Source organism: Chiloscyllium plagiosum, unplaced genomic scaffold, assembly GCF_037043375.1.
Source record: "Chiloscyllium plagiosum isolate Xiang-an unplaced genomic scaffold, Cpla_swu_hap1 HiC_scaffold_43, whole genome shotgun sequence".
Taxonomy (NCBI): Eukaryota; Metazoa; Chordata; class Chondrichthyes; order Orectolobiformes; family Hemiscylliidae; genus Chiloscyllium; species Chiloscyllium plagiosum.
This window is the reverse complement of record NW_028270181.1, coordinates 20,730,275-20,747,201: the sequence shown is the minus strand read 5'-3', so window position 1 is coordinate 20,747,201 and position 16,927 is coordinate 20,730,275. Positions and strand designations below refer to the sequence as shown.

At 44.3% G+C, this 16,927-nt stretch overlaps 1 protein-coding gene across 7 annotated transcripts in view; it reads right to left on the bottom strand.

Annotated features, from left to right (window-relative positions):
• Window positions 1-16,927, bottom strand: part of LOC148137451 (uncharacterized) — a 77,952-nt gene that overhangs the window by 11,906 nt on the left and 49,119 nt on the right. For all 7 annotated transcript variants that reach the window (XM_087982285.1, XM_087982291.1, XM_087982287.1 and 4 more), the window contains one exon: window positions 12,386-12,416. In XM_087982285.1, coding sequence (XP_087838411.1) covers window positions 12,386-12,416 — 31 coding nt within the window. The remainder of the gene's footprint in view (window positions 1-12,385; window positions 12,417-16,927) is intronic.

Genomic DNA, 16,927 nt, shown 5'->3' with positions numbered 1-16,927 from the left:
AGCTGGCGGCAATAGCTGAGGGGGTAGTGTGAGCCCAGGATCCCTAGTGCATTGCAATGATGGGAGCCCAAAACCCATTGGAAAATTCAATACGTGCCCGGGGCAGAGTGGGAAAGACAGTGTTTTACTGCTTAGTTGTTTCAGCTCCTGTGACAGCAGCTGGCTGCTTTTTTCATGAAGTGTTGTCTAATACTGACGCCTTGTTCAGACTCTCTCTGTTATTTTGAGTTATTTTCCCAGAAACCAGCACTGCCCCCCCCTCCCCCAACCCCCAATTGCAAATCAAAATGTTTGGAACAGCTGATTGTCTGGACCCTGCAACCTGTACATCCAATAGGAAAAGACAAATCAACATACCAGAGTTTAGCTTTAATGTTTCAAATACTCTGGAGATGAATTAGATGATGTAAACTGATCACTGTGAACATATTCATACTTTGGCACCACTACTGTGTTGGCCACTGTTGAGCTGCTCTATTTTATTTTATGGAATTGGAGGGGGGTAGGGTGGAAGTTTTCTTTCTACTTTGCTGTGTTGAGCTTATTTTCTTTCTCTGAGGTATTTGACTGTTCTTCTGTCATTTTGGGAATGGCATTTTCAAAGCTGCATGTCAGCCATTTCTGATACTTTCGGATATAGTCCATCTCTGATCTGACCGTCTTTTGGATCTGAAAATCCCTCCTCAAGTGACTGCTCTTTTGAGATTGTCAAAAGAGACATTATTCAAGATATTTTCAAAAGAGGCACTTCAGTATCCGAAGTATAAGCCCCTGGCATATACTGTAGACAACTTACAGTACCATCACTGATAGCCAATCCACATCAGAGGATTCATATTCTCTAAGGGATTTTTCTTTTCAAACGCTTGCCTCCAGATCAACGCTTCTGCCCAGCAGCAGTTTTTAAAAATTTTTTTTATTGATTGTCTCCTGATATAGCAACATTTCTGTGCCAAGTGAAGTATATCTCTATCAAGCACTTTCTCCGAAGCAGTCTGACCAATTCAAGTTAACTTGTATCCAATTTAATGAGCGTCTGGTCTGAGTTCTGGATTGGCAACCCAAAAATAACTGGAGAGCATTGCAGCTGGAGTACGTTGACAGCAATGTGAGACTAAGTGACCCAAAGCCCGTATTAAATACAGTCTTTCATCTGCGTTCTTGCTACAAGCTGTTTTCAGGGCTGTTTACTTTAGTTATCCATTAGAAACAAATTGGTGGATTGTAATGATTTTTGCACAGATTGATCATTTTCTAATAGGTGTTGATATGGTGGCCAATTTACCTCGTCCCAGACCCCATTCTGTCTGATTGTCTTTTGGCCTGAAATGTAATTCATCAAGGTTCCAATCCACACTAGACCACTTGGATTTGCCTCGTGTTAAAACGTTAACAAAATAAATAAAGATTGTAATTGGCTGGGAGAAGGCTCCACACCAGGCTGGGAAATCTTGTGGCAGAATTTACTTTGGCAGCATTGTCAATTTTACTGAAAACATTACATTTAATTCTTGTCCCAAAAGGAACACCCACTTCTTCTCCCTGCTAAGTTAAAGCTGCATCTATTTCTCCTTTCTGCCAAACACTGTGGTGCAATCGCTATTAACCTCTGAAAGCCCATTGCTTGAAATAGATATTGTTGATCCCTTGTATAACAGGCTTTTGTGATATAATCCCCTCTCCCACACCCCTAGATGGGATACAAGATAAAGCAATTCGCCCAATGAAGACTTGACCTCTATTAATTGTGTCCTTCATAACTTTTTCTATCTCTCTTAGAGTCATAGTCATAGAGTCATAGAGTTGCCCAGCACAGAACCAGACTCTTCAGTCCAACTCCTCCATGCCGACCAGATATCCTAAATTAACGTAATCCCAGTGCCATTTGCCATATCCCTCTAAACCTTTCCTTTCCAGATGCCATTTAAATGCTGTAACTGTACCAACCTCCACCACTTCCTCTGGCAGCTCATTCCCTACGCGCACCACCCTCTGCGTGAAAAACATCCCCCTTAGGTCCCTTGCCCCTCTCCCCTTAAATCCTTGCTCTGTAGTTTTGGACTCCCTCATCCCGGGGAAAAGACCTTGACTGTTCATGCCTCACATGATTTTGTAAACTTCTATAAGCTTATGGGAGGACATTCATTCGTTGCCACTTTTGGTTTACTTGATGTTAAAAGCATTTTGTAATCATTGCAGACTTTAGCTCTACTTATTGCCCGTTTAATGCACAACTTCCATTCTGAACTAATGTGACAGTATTGCCAATTAGTGCATATTTTGGAGTAATAATGTCCAACCTTGCTAATATCTGGAATTTGAGGAATCTAGCACAGAACCATGTAATAAGGGAATATTTCTGATGTTCACTATTTAAATTGAAATCTATTTGTAATTTTTGAAAACTTGAGAGCAGTGTAATAACCGCTCTTAATTTCTTCTGCACTACAATCGTCTAAGAGCCAAAGCAAATGGCAGTCTCTGTAGGGAAAACTGATAATGGGTAGGCAGCTGTAGGAGTTGGCAGAGCAGATAGCACAATGACAAACTCTTCCGCTAACTGGTCATGGTAGCCAATTAACTGAAGGCTGTGACACCCAATCTATGTAATTTCCTTCGTCTATCCTAAACTTCAGCTCCCACTATATGGGTTGAGCTGTGCCTCAATGACTAATCACCTGAGAAATGGGATTATGTTGCCCTGAAAACCTGAACTCACCATCCCGGGAAGATCGATGACAGGATTTGTCATCACAATTTAGTCATGACGGCGGTTCTTTAAATAGATATATGCAGTCACTAGCTGGGTATTTGACTTTAACCAAGGTCATGTGCCATTGCTGTATTTGCATTTTCTTCACGGCATTTTTGAATCGTCTAATTGTGTCTCCATTCTCAAAGGCATCCACTCCTGCACTCCGCTGGTAGCCTGCAGGTAACAGCATTCCAAATGTGGTTTGGTCGTGCATGCGACTTGAAGAGCATTGACAACTGATTAGACCACAGCGATAATCATCGACAAGACTAACCTGTAAGAAATGTTTTAGTCTACGAGAAGGGGAAAACTGACTCCCTTTCTTTTCAATCTGTACGGTTGGTCACACAGAAGTTAAAATACCTATAGCACAAAGCTATATCTTCATTTAAAATGCAGTGGATTATTTTTACTTCACGTTGTGAGGGGCCAAACCACAATGTTTGCATGAATAAAAGAAAAAGAATTTTCTTTTATCTGCTAGCCCCAAAGGAAAATAATAAAGCTGCAACATCAAATGTATTGCCTTCATGCAGTTAGTAGGGCCCACAAGCCAAGACTGAAGGAGATAGTGTTCAGGATCACAGTAGATAAAACTACACGCAGCTTAGAATCCTTTGAGTGACCTTAAAGCCTAAGGTTTTAACCTGAGTCCATGGTTGGTTGGTTTCTTGGTGATCATCAGCTTTTTTTTTTAAGTTCTTTGATGCTTCTGCCCTGTTCAGTGTGCCCTAACTGTTCTCTTCCTTTTAGAATGAGAGAGAGAACCTTCACAGTCTCTGTTCAGTGTTTTTCAACATTAATTCCATCTGCTCCAGTTTGCCAAAAACAATGCTCCTTGAGATTGCAGCTTGTTCATTTATTCTGTGTCTGTTCAGGTTAAGTTTTCAAGCTTCGTAATTGAAGGCAGTTGCAACATGTGAAAATTCTAAATCAATCAGGAACTAAGGACCTTTTCTCACTCTCACAGGGGTGCCTGGTTGACTGCTTTCATTGTCTCCAGGGAAAATTTAATTTCTAGTCAGACAGTCATTCTTATGCTAAATTTTTTATTTACTTACTTTCAGTTTTGTACCAAATACTTAAGTATCTGTACCTAGAAGTCTTGTACCTAAGATGGTGCCATACGCAGCGATATTGCAAACTTTTCACAGCACTCATTCAAGTGCACATGACAACAAAACTAATTAATTCTGATTCATCAGTTTCATGAAACATGACCAAACTGTGTCACTTTCTCCCAGATGATACTTGTGACCATTTTACGTTAGTGTTTGTCCCCTTCTCAAACTGTTTCCACCCATGACGTCCCAGGTATTAAATTGGACGATGAATTCAAAATTCAGTAGCTGGTGGTTTATATCATCATGACATCTGGCTCGGTGTTATTAGACTCATTGATGTGGTTTTAATATCTTTTTATTTACAAAAAGCTTGAGAAGGCTGCCCATGATATTTATTCCGAGTGATGTATTGGAAGTCAAACCTCATGCTGGTCTAAAATGTTCTTTACGTTAGCCAAAGCAGTGTGAGAAGATAAGAGACACAGATAGAAAGGAAAGACCATTCCAAGCCTTGGGAAATTGTATGCAGCCAAGCCATTGGTGACTTAGGGGATAATCAAACCAGTTTTCCTTCTTGATTACTGTGCATGTGTTTAGAAGATTTAGCTTGTTAACTGGTGAAAGATGTATGTGCTATGTATAGGACACTCTTCCTCATTCGCTGGAATTTTACTGCAGCAAACAGCAGAGTATTGTAGTGATGATTTGTAACCCGTGAGAAAGTTAGCTTCCCTTTTTATTTGAACGTGCAAGTAGTCATCTCAGAACATCCCTTGAGGCTAATCCTTGTGATCTCTGGGACGTCTTTCCAAAAACTGGAAAACAAGGCTATAATAAGAATATGTGCAATGGAGATGTTAATCTGACTGCATCCACTCTGCTTCTTGACTGTTTCATCAAAGTTGAGCCCATACCTCATCTAGCAACATGGTTATGTGCAGCAACTGATTCCCACCACTTTAAGTTACTCTTAGGGGAGGTGATGGCCCTAGCTTATTATCACTGGACTGTTAATCCAGAATCCCAGCTAATGTTCGAGGAACCAACGTTTTGTAACTTGCCACAGCAGATGTGGAATTTGAATTCAACAGATATCTGGAATTAAGAATCTAATGATGACTGTGAATTGATTGTTGGGAAAAACTCACTTGGTTCACTAATGTCTGTTAAGGATAGAACCTGCCACTCTTACCTGGTCTGGCCTACATGTGACTCCAGACCCACAGCAGTGTCATTGCCTTTTAATTGCTCTCTAGGCAATTGGAGATGAGCAATAAATGCTGGCCTAGCCAGAAATGTCCTCACCCATGAATGAATTAAAAATGAATTAAAAGTATATGTATACCATGACTGTAGGATGTCTGATTGTTGCGACTGATTTTCAAGGGGATGTGTCATAGAGGCAGAGAGGTGTACAGCACGGAAACAGACCCTTCGGTCCAACTTGTCCATGCCGACCAGATATCCTAAATTAATCTAGTCCCATCTGCCAGCACTTGGCCCATATCCCTCTTAACCCTTTCTACTCATATACCCATCCGAATGCCTTGTAAATGTTGTAATTGTACCAGCATCCACCACTTCCTCTGGCAGCTCATTCCATACACACATCACCTTCTGCATGCAAAAGTTGCCCTTTAGGTCCCTTTTAAATCTTTCTCCTCTCACCCTAAACCTATGCCCTCTCGTTCTGGACTCCCCCAACCCAGGGAAAAGATCTTGTCCATTTACCCTATCCATGCCCCTCATCATTTTATAAACCTCTGTAAATCCGATTACCATTAAAAGGTTAGCACCCATTCTTTGTCAGTTTGTTGTGTCCAACTCTTCTCAACTTTCTTGTGTCAAAAGGAAACCCATTCTGCCAGACCCCATTTAAAACAAAGCACCCTTTCTTCAATTGCCACTCTTCCTATGCCTCTGTCAACTTCGGAAAATAGGGCACTCTCATTTTCCCCACTTCTTGCAACTCTGTTAATTTTATATAACCATAAGAATTAGGAATAGCAGTAGGCCAAGTGACCCCTCGAGCCTGTTCCACCAGTCAATAAGATCATAGCCACTCTGACACTCATCATGTCCCTTTTTCCCAATAACCCTTGATTCCCTTAATGATCGAGAATCTATCTAACTCAGCCTTAAATATACAGAAGTACATGGTATATAATGTCAAAAAACACACAACACTAGGTTATAGTCCAACAGGTTTATTTGGAAGTACAAGCTTTTGGAGCACTGCTCCTTTGTCAGGTAGCTAGTGGGGCGGGGTCATAGGATACAGAATATAGTAAATTTACTATACATTCTATTAAAGCTTGTACTTCCAAATAAACCTGTTGGAGTATAACCTGGTGTTGTGTGATTTTTAACTTGGCCCACCCCAATCCAACACAGGCACCTCCACACCACATGTATACTGACACCTATCCCCATTGATAGGTCACTGAATGTGTTAGAAGTCACATGTTCAGAGTCAGAGAAGTTCATCCACATGAATGGGTAACAGGAGTAGGCCATTTGAGCCAACTCTGTCATTTAATAACATCCATATAGAGTCATTGAGATGTACAACACAGCAACAGACCCTTCGGTCCAACCCGTTGATGCTGACCAGATATCCTAATCTAATCTAGTCCCATTTGCCAGCCCTTGGCCCATATCCTTCTAAACACTTTCTATTCATATACCCATCCAGATGCCTTTAAAATGCTGTAATTAATTTGACGTCTCCACCACTTCCTTTGATAGCTCATTCCATACATGTACCACCCTCTGTGTGAAAAAGTTGCCCCACAGTTCCCTTTTATATCTCTCCCCTGTCATCCTAAACCTATGCCCTCTAGTTATGGACTCCCCCACCCGAGGAAAAAGTCCTTGTCTATTTATCCTATCCATGCCCCTCATGATTTTATAAACCTCTACAAGGTCATCCCTCAGCCTCTGATGCTCCAGGGAAAACAGCCCAGCCTATTCAGTCTCTCCTTACAGCTCAGTTCCTCCAACCCTGGCAAATCCTTGTAAATCTTTTCACAACATCCCTCCAATAGGAAGGAGACCAGAATTGCAAGCAATGTTCCAAATGTGGCCTAACCAATTTCTTGCACAGCAGTAACATGGCCTGCCAACTCCATTACTCAATACCCTGACCAATAAAGGAAAGCATACCAAACGCCTTCTTCACTATCCTAGCTACCTGCAACTCTACTTTCAAGGGGCTATGAACTTGCACTCCAAGGTCTCTTTGTTCAGCAAAACTCCCCCAGGACCTTACCATTACATTCCTGCTCTGGATTGCTTTTTCAAAATGCAGCACCTTGCATTTATATAAATTAAACTCCATTTGCCACTCCTCAGCCCATTGGCCCATTGAATCAAGATCCCGTTGTACTCTGAGGTAACCTTCTTGGCTGTCCACTACACCTCGAATGTTGGTGTCATTGGCATAGTCATTAAAATGTAACAAATTGGAACAACTCACCAAATATTGCTTCAATCTATGTCCTTAAAAATTAACCTTGGTCACATTTGACAAAATGTTAGTCACCCATACCTCTCTTCATTAGCTACCTCAGTGAGACTATGCTTGCTAAATTCACTAATCTCCATCTGATTGTAGTCACCGTACATCCCAGAAAAGTTTGTCTTTCTGCTGTCATTGCCTCCACAATCTCCCAAGAATGTGGGCCTACCCCTTCAAAGCTTCATCTATATATAGCCTATGACAGCACCGTCCTCCAACTTGAGATGAGTTCAAACTCTACAGTACCTTCCAGCACCTTGGCTATCTCTGTAGTTGGTAGACGCATCAAGCCTTACATGAGTCACAATTTCTTTCAACTCTGTGTCAGAAAGACTAAATTCACCCATTGGTCACCAATAATAAAACACTCTGGGTAATCCGAGATGGAGTATGGGAAAACGTTATTCCTGAAAGAGTTGCTCATTTTATGAGGTATTTTCAGTGTTGGGACTGATTTTATTGAATTTGAGGAACAATAATTATTGTTTTATAAGCTGTAAACCTGCACAACTGTCTGACTCAGCAGCAAACCTGCACAGCTGTCTGACTCAGCAGAGAGCCTGCACAATTGTCTGACTCAGCAGCAAACCTGCACAGCTGTCTGACTTAGCAGAGAACCTGGACAGCTGTCTGACTCAGCAGAGAACCTGCACAGCTGTCTGACTCAGCAGTGAACCTGCACAGCTGTCTGACTCAGCAGCGAACCTTCACAGTTATCTGACTCAGCAGTGAACCTGCACAGCTGTCTGACCCAACAGCAAACCTGCACAGATGTCTAACCCAGCAGCAAACCTGCACAGCTGTCAGACTCAGCAGCGAACCTGCACAGTTGTCTGACCCAACAGCAAACCTGCACAGTTGTCTGACTCAGCAGAGAACCTTCACAGTTGTCTGACTCAGCAGTGAACCTGCACAGCTGTCTGACCCAACAGCAAACCTGCACAGATGTCTGACTCAGCAGCAAACCTGCACAGCTGTCTGACTCAACAGCAAACCTGCACAGCTGTCTGACCCAACAGCAAACCTGCACAGATGTCTGACGCAGCAGAGAACCTTCACAGATGTCTGACTCAGCAGCAAACCTGCACAGCTGTCTGACTCAACAGCAAACCTGCACAGCTGTCTGAATCAGCAGCAAACCTGCACAGCTGTCTGACTCAGCAGCAAACCTGCACAGATGTCTGACTCAGCAGTGAACCTGCACAGCTGTCTGACTCAACAGTGAACCTGCACAGATGTCTGACCCAACAGCAGACCTGCACAGCTGTCTGACTCAGCAGCAAACCTGCACAGCTGTCTGACTCAGCAGCAAACCTGCACAGCTGTCTGACTCAACAGCAAACCTGCACAGATGTCTGACTCAGCAGTGAACCTGCACAGATGTCTGACCCAACAGCAAACCTGCACAGTTCTCTGACTCAGCAGCAAACCTGCACAGCTGTCTGACTCAGCAGCAAACCTGCACAGCTGTCTGACCCAACAGCAAACCTGCACAGATGTCTGACTCAGCAGTGAACCTGCACAGTTGTCTGACTCAGCAGCGAACCTACACAGCTGTCTGACCCAACAGCAAACCTGCACAGCTGTCTGACCCAACAGCAAACCTGCACAGATGTCTGACTCAGCAGTGAACCTGCACAGTTGTCTGACTCAGCAGCGAACCTACACAGCTGTCTGACTCAACAGCAAACCTGCACAGTTGTCTGACTCAACAGCAAACCTGCACAGCTGTCTGACTCAACAGCAAACCTGCACAGTTGTCTGACTCAACAGCAAACCTGCACAGCTGTCTGACTCAACAGCAAACCTGCACAGTTGTCTGACTCAACAGCAAACCTGCACAGCTGTCTGACTCAACAGCAAACCTGCACAGTTGTCTGACTCAACAGCAAACCTGCACAGCTGTCTGACTCAACAGCAAACCTGCACAGATGTCTGACTCAACAGCAAACCTGCACAGTTGTCTGACTCAACAGCAAACCTGCACAGCTGTCTGACTCAGCAGCAAACCTGCACAGTTGTCTGACTCAACAGCAAACCTGCACAGCTGTCTGACTCAGCAGCAAACCTGCACAGTTGTCTGACTCAACAGCAAACCTGCACAGCTGTCTGACTCAGCAGTGAACCTGCACAGTTGTCTGACTCAGCAGCGAACCTGCACAGCTGTCTGACCTAACAGCAAACCTGCACAGATGTCTGACTCAGCAACAAACCTGCACAGTTGTCTGACTCAGCAGCAAACCTGCACAGCTGTCTGACTCAGCAGCAAACCTGCACAGCTGTCTGACTCAACAGCAAACCTGCACAGCTGTCTGACCCAACAGCAAACCTGCACAGATGTCTGACGCAGCAGAGAACCTTCACAGATGTCTGACTCAGCAGCAAACCTGCACAGCTGTCTGACTCAACAGCAAACCTGCACAGCTGTCTGAATCAGCAGCAAACCTGCACAGCTGTCTGACTCAGCAGCAAACCTGCACAGATGTCTGACTCAGCAGTGAACCTGCACAGCTGTCTGACTCAACAGTGAACCTGCACAGATGTCTGACCCAACAGCAGACCTGCACAGCTGTCTGACTCAGCAGCAAACCTGCACAGCTGTCTGACTCAGCAGCAAACCTGCACAGCTGTCTGACTCAACAGCAAACCTGCACAGATGTCTGACTCAGCAGTGAACCTGCACAGATGTCTGACCCAACAGCAAACCTGCACAGTTCTGTGACTCAGCAGCAAACCTGCACAGCTGTCTGACTCAGCAGCAAACCTGCACAGCTGTCTGACCCAACAGCAAACCTGCACAGATGTCTGACTCAGCAGTGAACCTGCACAGTTGTCTGACTCAGCAGCGAACCTACACAGCTGTCTGACCCAACAGCAAACCTGCACAGCTGTCTGACCCAACAGCAAACCTGCACAGATGTCTGACTCAGCAGTGAACCTGCACAGTTGTCTGACTCAGCAGCGAACCTACACAGCTGTCTGACTCAACAGCAAACCTGCACAGTTGTCTGACTCAACAGCAAACCTGCACAGCTGTCTGACTCAACAGCAAACCTGCACAGTTGTCTGACTCAACAGCAAACCTGCACAGCTGTCTGACTCAACAGCAAACCTGCACAGTTGTCTGACTCAACAGCAAACCTGCACAGCTGTCTGACTCAACAGCAAACCTGCACAGTTGTCTGACTCAACAGCAAACCTGCACAGCTGTCTGACTCAACAGCAAACCTGCACAGATGTCTGACTCAACAGCAAACCTGCACAGTTGTCTGACTCAACAGCAAACCTGCACAGCTGTCTGACTCAGCAGCAAACCTGCACAGTTGTCTGACTCAACAGCAAACCTGCACAGCTGTCTGACTCAGCAGCAAACCTGCACAGTTGTCTGACTCAACAGCAAACCTGCACAGCTGTCTGACTCAGCAGTGAACCTGCACAGTTGTCTGACTCAGCAGCGAACCTGCACAGCTGTCTGACCTAACAGCAAACCTGCACAGATGTCTGACTCAGCAACAAACCTGCACAGTTGTCTGACTCAGCAGCAAACCTGCACAGCTGTCTGACTCAGCAGCAAACCTGCACAGCTGTCTGACTCAGCAGTGAACCTGCACAGTTCTCTGACTCAGCAGCAAACCTGCACAGATGTCTGACTCAGCAATGAAACTGCACAGTTGTCTGACTCAGCAGCAAACCTGCACAGCTGTCTGACTCAGCAGTGAACCTGCACAGCTGTCTGAATCAGCAGCAAACCTGCACAGTTGTCTGACTCAGCAGTGAACCTGCACAGCTGTCTGACTCAGCAACAAACCTGCACAGTTGTCTGACTCAGCAGTGAACCTGCACAGCTGTCTGAATCAGCAGCAAACCTGCACAGTTGTCTGACTCAGCAGTGAACCTGCACAGCTGTCTGACTCAGCAGTGAACCTGCACAGCTGTCTGACTCAGCAACAAACCTGCACAGTTGTCTGACTCAGCAGTGAACCTGCACAGTTGTCTGACTCAGCAGTGAACCTGCACAGCTGTCTGACTCAGCAACAAACCTGCACAGATGTCTGAATCAGCAGCAAACCTGCACAGCTGTCTGACTCAGCAGCAAACCTGCACAGCTGTCTGACTCAACAGCAAACCTGCACAGCTGTCTGACTCAACAGCAAACCTGCACAGCTGTCTGACTCAGCAGCAAACCTGCACAGATGTCTGACTCAGCAGTGAACCTGCACGGTTGTCTGACTCAGCAGCAAACCTGCACAGTTGTCTGACTCAGCAGCAAACCTGCAAGGCTGACTGCAACTTTTTCACACAGGGGATGCTGCGTATATGGAATGAGCAGCCAGAGGGAATGATGGAGGCTCATACAATGACAACATTTAAAAAGCATCTGAATGGGTACATCAATAGGAACGTTTAGAGGGATATGGGCCAAGTGATGGCCAATGAGACTAGATTAATTAGGATATCTGGTCAGCATGGACAAGTTGGACCAAACGTCCTGTTTCTGTGTTGTACAGCTTTATGACTTGGTCATTGTATGATCTTTCCTTACCACTGAGTTCATCCTCTTCCATGGCCAATGTCTCAAACTCTTTACAATCATGGCCTCCTATTCATCTCATACTTAGTTCTTTACTCCACGAGCCTTCTCCTTGAACTCTCTGTCTCTCTGACTCTAAATACTGCCACACCTTCTCATCATTCCATCGCTCCAATATTGGTCATGTCTCCAGAAGCGTAGATTCAAAGATGCGGACTTTACTCTATACCCTGCATGTCTCCAACTCCCTTGCCTTCTTAAGTACCATCTCTTTGACGGGTTTTGGTTACCCTTCTGAATACTTTTTTTTTGGTTCCAAATTTATTTTTCTCCTTATATCTATGAAGCCCCTTGAGATTTGTTGTATCTTAAAGTTGCAATTAAGTATAAATCGATGCTGAAACATCATTCAAACTTGGTCTGCAGCAGGACTATTTTAGTGAATACTTTGTAATGATCAGCCAAAACTAATTGGCAGTCTTCATTATTCTGTCTGAGGAAAGTTCCAATCTTACCTTAATGAGTGGCTTTGTTTGGATGGAGTATCTGGAACAGAACAGCAATATTTTACCATAATGGATGGTCATTATTTTGAACTAATAATCATAAAATCAGTTATAAGCAAAAAAAAGTCTGTCCCTTGCGTGATATATGCACTATACACACCAGAAAAAAACTAGAACTTGGATATAAACAGAAATTACTGGCAAAACTCAGCAGATCTGGCAGCAGCTGTGGAGAGAAAGCAGTTTAATATTTTGGGTCTGCTGACCCTTCATCACTGGATTTGAAGCATTAGCTCTGTTTTCTCTCCACAGATGATTAGATTACTTACAGCATGGAAACAGGCCCTTCGGCCCAACAAATCCACACCGACCCTCCGAAGAGCAACCCACCCACACCCATTCTCCTACATTACCCCTTCACCCAACACTATGGGCAATTTAGCATGGCCAATTCACCTAACCTGCACGTCTTTGGACTGCCAGATGTGCTGCGTTTTTTTTCCAGCAATTTCTGTTAAAGTTTCCAACTTCCAGCTTCTGCAGTTCTTTAGTTTTTTTTTAGTTTAGGGCTTGTACATTTGTGTGTAAGTAAATTTTAGTTTTTGTTTTTCCATCCCTACAGTGTCCAACAAGTCCACAACGACCCTCCTAAGAGTAACCCACCCAGACCCATTCCCTTATTACTCTACATTTACCCTTGACTAATGCACTTAACCTACATATCACTGACTGCTACGGGCAATTTGGCATGGCCCGTTCGCCTAACCTGCACATCTTTGGACTGTGGGAAGAAGCAGGAGCACCTGGAGGAAAGTCATGCACACACAGGGAGAACGTGCAAACTCCGCACAGACAGTCTCCTGAGGCTGGAATCGAGTCCAGGGTCCCTGGTGCTGTGAGGCAGCAATGCTAACCACTGGGTCACCTTGCTGCACTACAGTCTCAGTATTGGGGTAGATCTTAATGTATATCAAACTCCCTCACAGACACTGAAAGTGAACCTTCAAAGTCTTGGGTCTCATTTCTTTGGATATTAATAACTGGACATTTTTAAAAAGCGTTTTCTTTTTAATTTTGCTTGCTGCCTTTAAGATTATGACATGATGTGATACAGTAGATGTGAAGAATAGAAGTCTGCTTATAGGGAAGTGTATAGGGTGCTCCAGTTTCTCTCACACTCGAAAACTGTGCAGGTGAGGTGGATTGGCCATGTTAAATTGCCCAGAGTGTCCAGGGATGTGGAGGCTTGGTGGGTTAGTAATGGGAATTGAGGGGTTACGGGGATAGGGTAGGGGGGAATGGGTCAGTGTGGGGTGCTCTTCAGAGGGTCAGTGCAGACTCGATGGACTGAATGGCCTCTGCCTGCATTCTATGGATTCTATGATTCTATGCAGCTGGGAACTAAGATCGGGACTTGGGGGAGTGATCTTGAACAGGTTTTAATTAGACGTACTATGCAGGAAGTGATGGAAAGAGACAATGTCTCTGGAACCCGATAGACTAGCACTCTCGTGTCATGTGATAGTACATCACGTACATACGCATGCAGTAGCTATCCTTTGAGTAAAGGCTTAATTAACCCTTTACTTTGTACATGACAATTTGGTTTGAGGAACTGCCTCCTTCAATGCGTGTCTATGAACTGCAGGTGTGCTCCCCAAAGCCAGCCTGTGACATGTGGAGGGATTAAATTCACTCAGAGACTCGAGTGAGCCTGAGCGGGGAAGAAGCAATCCTCTGGGCACACAAGTGGCAGGCAGCATCCTGCAGCTTAATTATTGACGTTGGGGTGGTCACATTGTTTTTGAAATATATTTTTATTAAAAAATAGACTTTTTAATACTACAACAAATACAAAGCAATACAATTCAAAACAATACAAAGAAAGAACACAAAAAAAATTTTTAAACCCAAACCGCCCTCATGTACAAACATAGATTAGATTAGATTCCCTGCAGTGTGGAAACAGGCCCTTCAGCCCAACAAGTTCACACCGACCTGCCAAAGAGCAACCCACCCAGCCCCATTTCCCTCTGACTAACGCACCTAACACTACAGACAATTTAACATGGCCAATTCACCTGACCTGCACATCGTTGGACTGTGGGAGGAAACCGGAACAAACCCACGCAGACACGGGGAGAATGTGCAAACTCCACACAGTCACCCAAGGCTGGAATCGAACCTGAGACCCTGGTGCTGTGAGGCAGCAGTGCTAACCACTGAGCCACCGTATATATAATTTATATATACAATTTTAAAAAAAAACCCAACTAACTACTTAACTAAATAAATAATAACTAACAACAAACTAATAAATAATAAGTATACAGCTCAGTAAAACAAAACAGTAACTCTCAAATATCAAGAGCATTAATTTTCACATATTCATACGTTCGCAGTGGCACCTCTCTGGATATTGGACTCGTAAAGCACATTGTTGAGGCTATATAAAAGTCCTTATTAGTGTGGCAGACAAATCTGTGTCCAGGTAGTCCAAAAAGGACTGCCGCGTCTTATAGAAATTCTCAGTTTTGTGGTGTAGCATACTTGTGAGAAAATCCAAGGGGATATGCTCCATAACAATCTTACGCCAACCCAACAAGCCTGGGGGATTTCCGGTCACCCAACCTAACAAGATATTCTTTCTTGTGCAGAAGGTGAGGCATGTTGAAAAGGTTTTTTTCCCTATGCGCATCTACAGCGAGCACACAGGGCAGGCCAAGAAGAGGAGAGATCGGGTCCTTCTCCACCCTAACACCCAAAATCTCCTCCATTGCACCTGCCACAGAACTACAGCATGTCTGAAGACTGCCACAGGACCAGAGACAATGGGTAAGTGTGCCCGTACTAACTTTACACTTGGGGCATGTTGAAGATACGCCTGATTTAAATTTTGACAAGCGATCAGAAGCCAAGTGGACCCTGTGGAGAACGTTCAACTGTAAAACATGGGTCCTATTGCAAATTGATATCTTTCTTGCATTCTCCCAAATATCTTCCATGCCTCTGAGGAGACCTCAACGCCTAGCTCTCTCTCCTACACCCTGCAAAGCCAATTGATGATATAAAGTGCTGACAGAAAGTGTACTCTTAGCACTGAGCACCCTATGTCAGATTTCTAGAGATCAGTCAAAAGTGTAGTGTTTTTTTTTAAAACAATCCCTAACTTGAAAAAAACGAAAGTGGTCCCTGCTAGGTAGCTCGTATTTCCACGCTAACTGTTCAAAAGGCATTATTGCATCTCCCTCACATAAATCTCCCATGCAAGACACACCCCTAGCTGCCCAATGTTTGAATCCTGATCCATCATCCCCGGTTGAAAACCCAGTATACCACTACACGTGTAAGAAAAAATGTTTTGCCAATATTGCCTTCCCTCTGCTGAATTGCCCTCTATGCTTTAACAGTATCGATAACTATTGGATTATAGCAAAATTCTTAACTGTCCTCATTTTGTCCAAAACCAGCAAGCTAATAAGGGGTCACTTTGCCTGAGAGGTTTTGATATCTAACCATATTGAAGGAGGGTCCCTACAAATTCAATCACTTTCATAGGATAAAAGCAATCTTAGTTGATAGTTTTTAATGTCTGGGTGGTCCACTCCCCCCAGTGTGTGAGGCAATTGCAGTTTCGCTAATTTACTTTAAGTGGGCGGCACAGTGGCACAGTGGTAAGCACTGCTGCCTCACAGCGCCAGAGACCTGGGTTTAATTCCCGCCTCAGGCAACCGTCTGTGTGGAGTTTGCACATTCTCCCTATGTCTGGGTGGGTTTCCTCCCACACTCCAAAAATGTGCAGGTTAGGTGAATTGGCCATGGGTGGGTTGCTCTTCGGCGGGTCGGTGTGGGCTTGTTAGGCCGAAGGGCCTGTTTCCACACTGTAAGTAATCTAATCTAATAAAGGGCTGCTTACAATGCCCCATAAATGAGCTGAACCAGCCGTTCAGTCTCCTGAACATTTGCTTATCGAAAATCAGGGGAAGCATTCATATAGGGTACAACAAATGGGAAGAATATTCATCTTAATAAGAACTATCCGACCTAGCCATGAGACCAGAAGCGCCTCCCAGCTTTGAAGGTCTTATTTGATTTTGTCAAATAATTGAACAAAATTAGCTTTAAACAACCTAAATACTTAACCCCCTCTGTGACCACTTAAATGGGAATCTAGATTCGCCCTCAAGACCTAGCACCTTCGTAAGACCACCCATAGGCATAGCTTCTGATTTAGGAAGATTAATCTTATGCCCTGAAAAGGTGCCAAATGAGCTGATACATTGTATCAGGCAAGGCACCGAAACTGCTGGATTTGACAAAAAACTTAGGACATTGTCCACATACAACAAAATCTAATGTAATTTTGACCCCACTTTTGGAGCTAGTATATTAGGATGCCTACGAATGACCTCCACCAACGGTTCAATCACCGATGTTAAAAGCAATGGTGAAAGGGAACAGCCCTGTCAGCTGCCCCTTAAGTTACTAAAATTGCTTGATCGTACCCCATTGGTGATGACCGCAGTGAGAGGGCCACTGGAGAGGATCTTT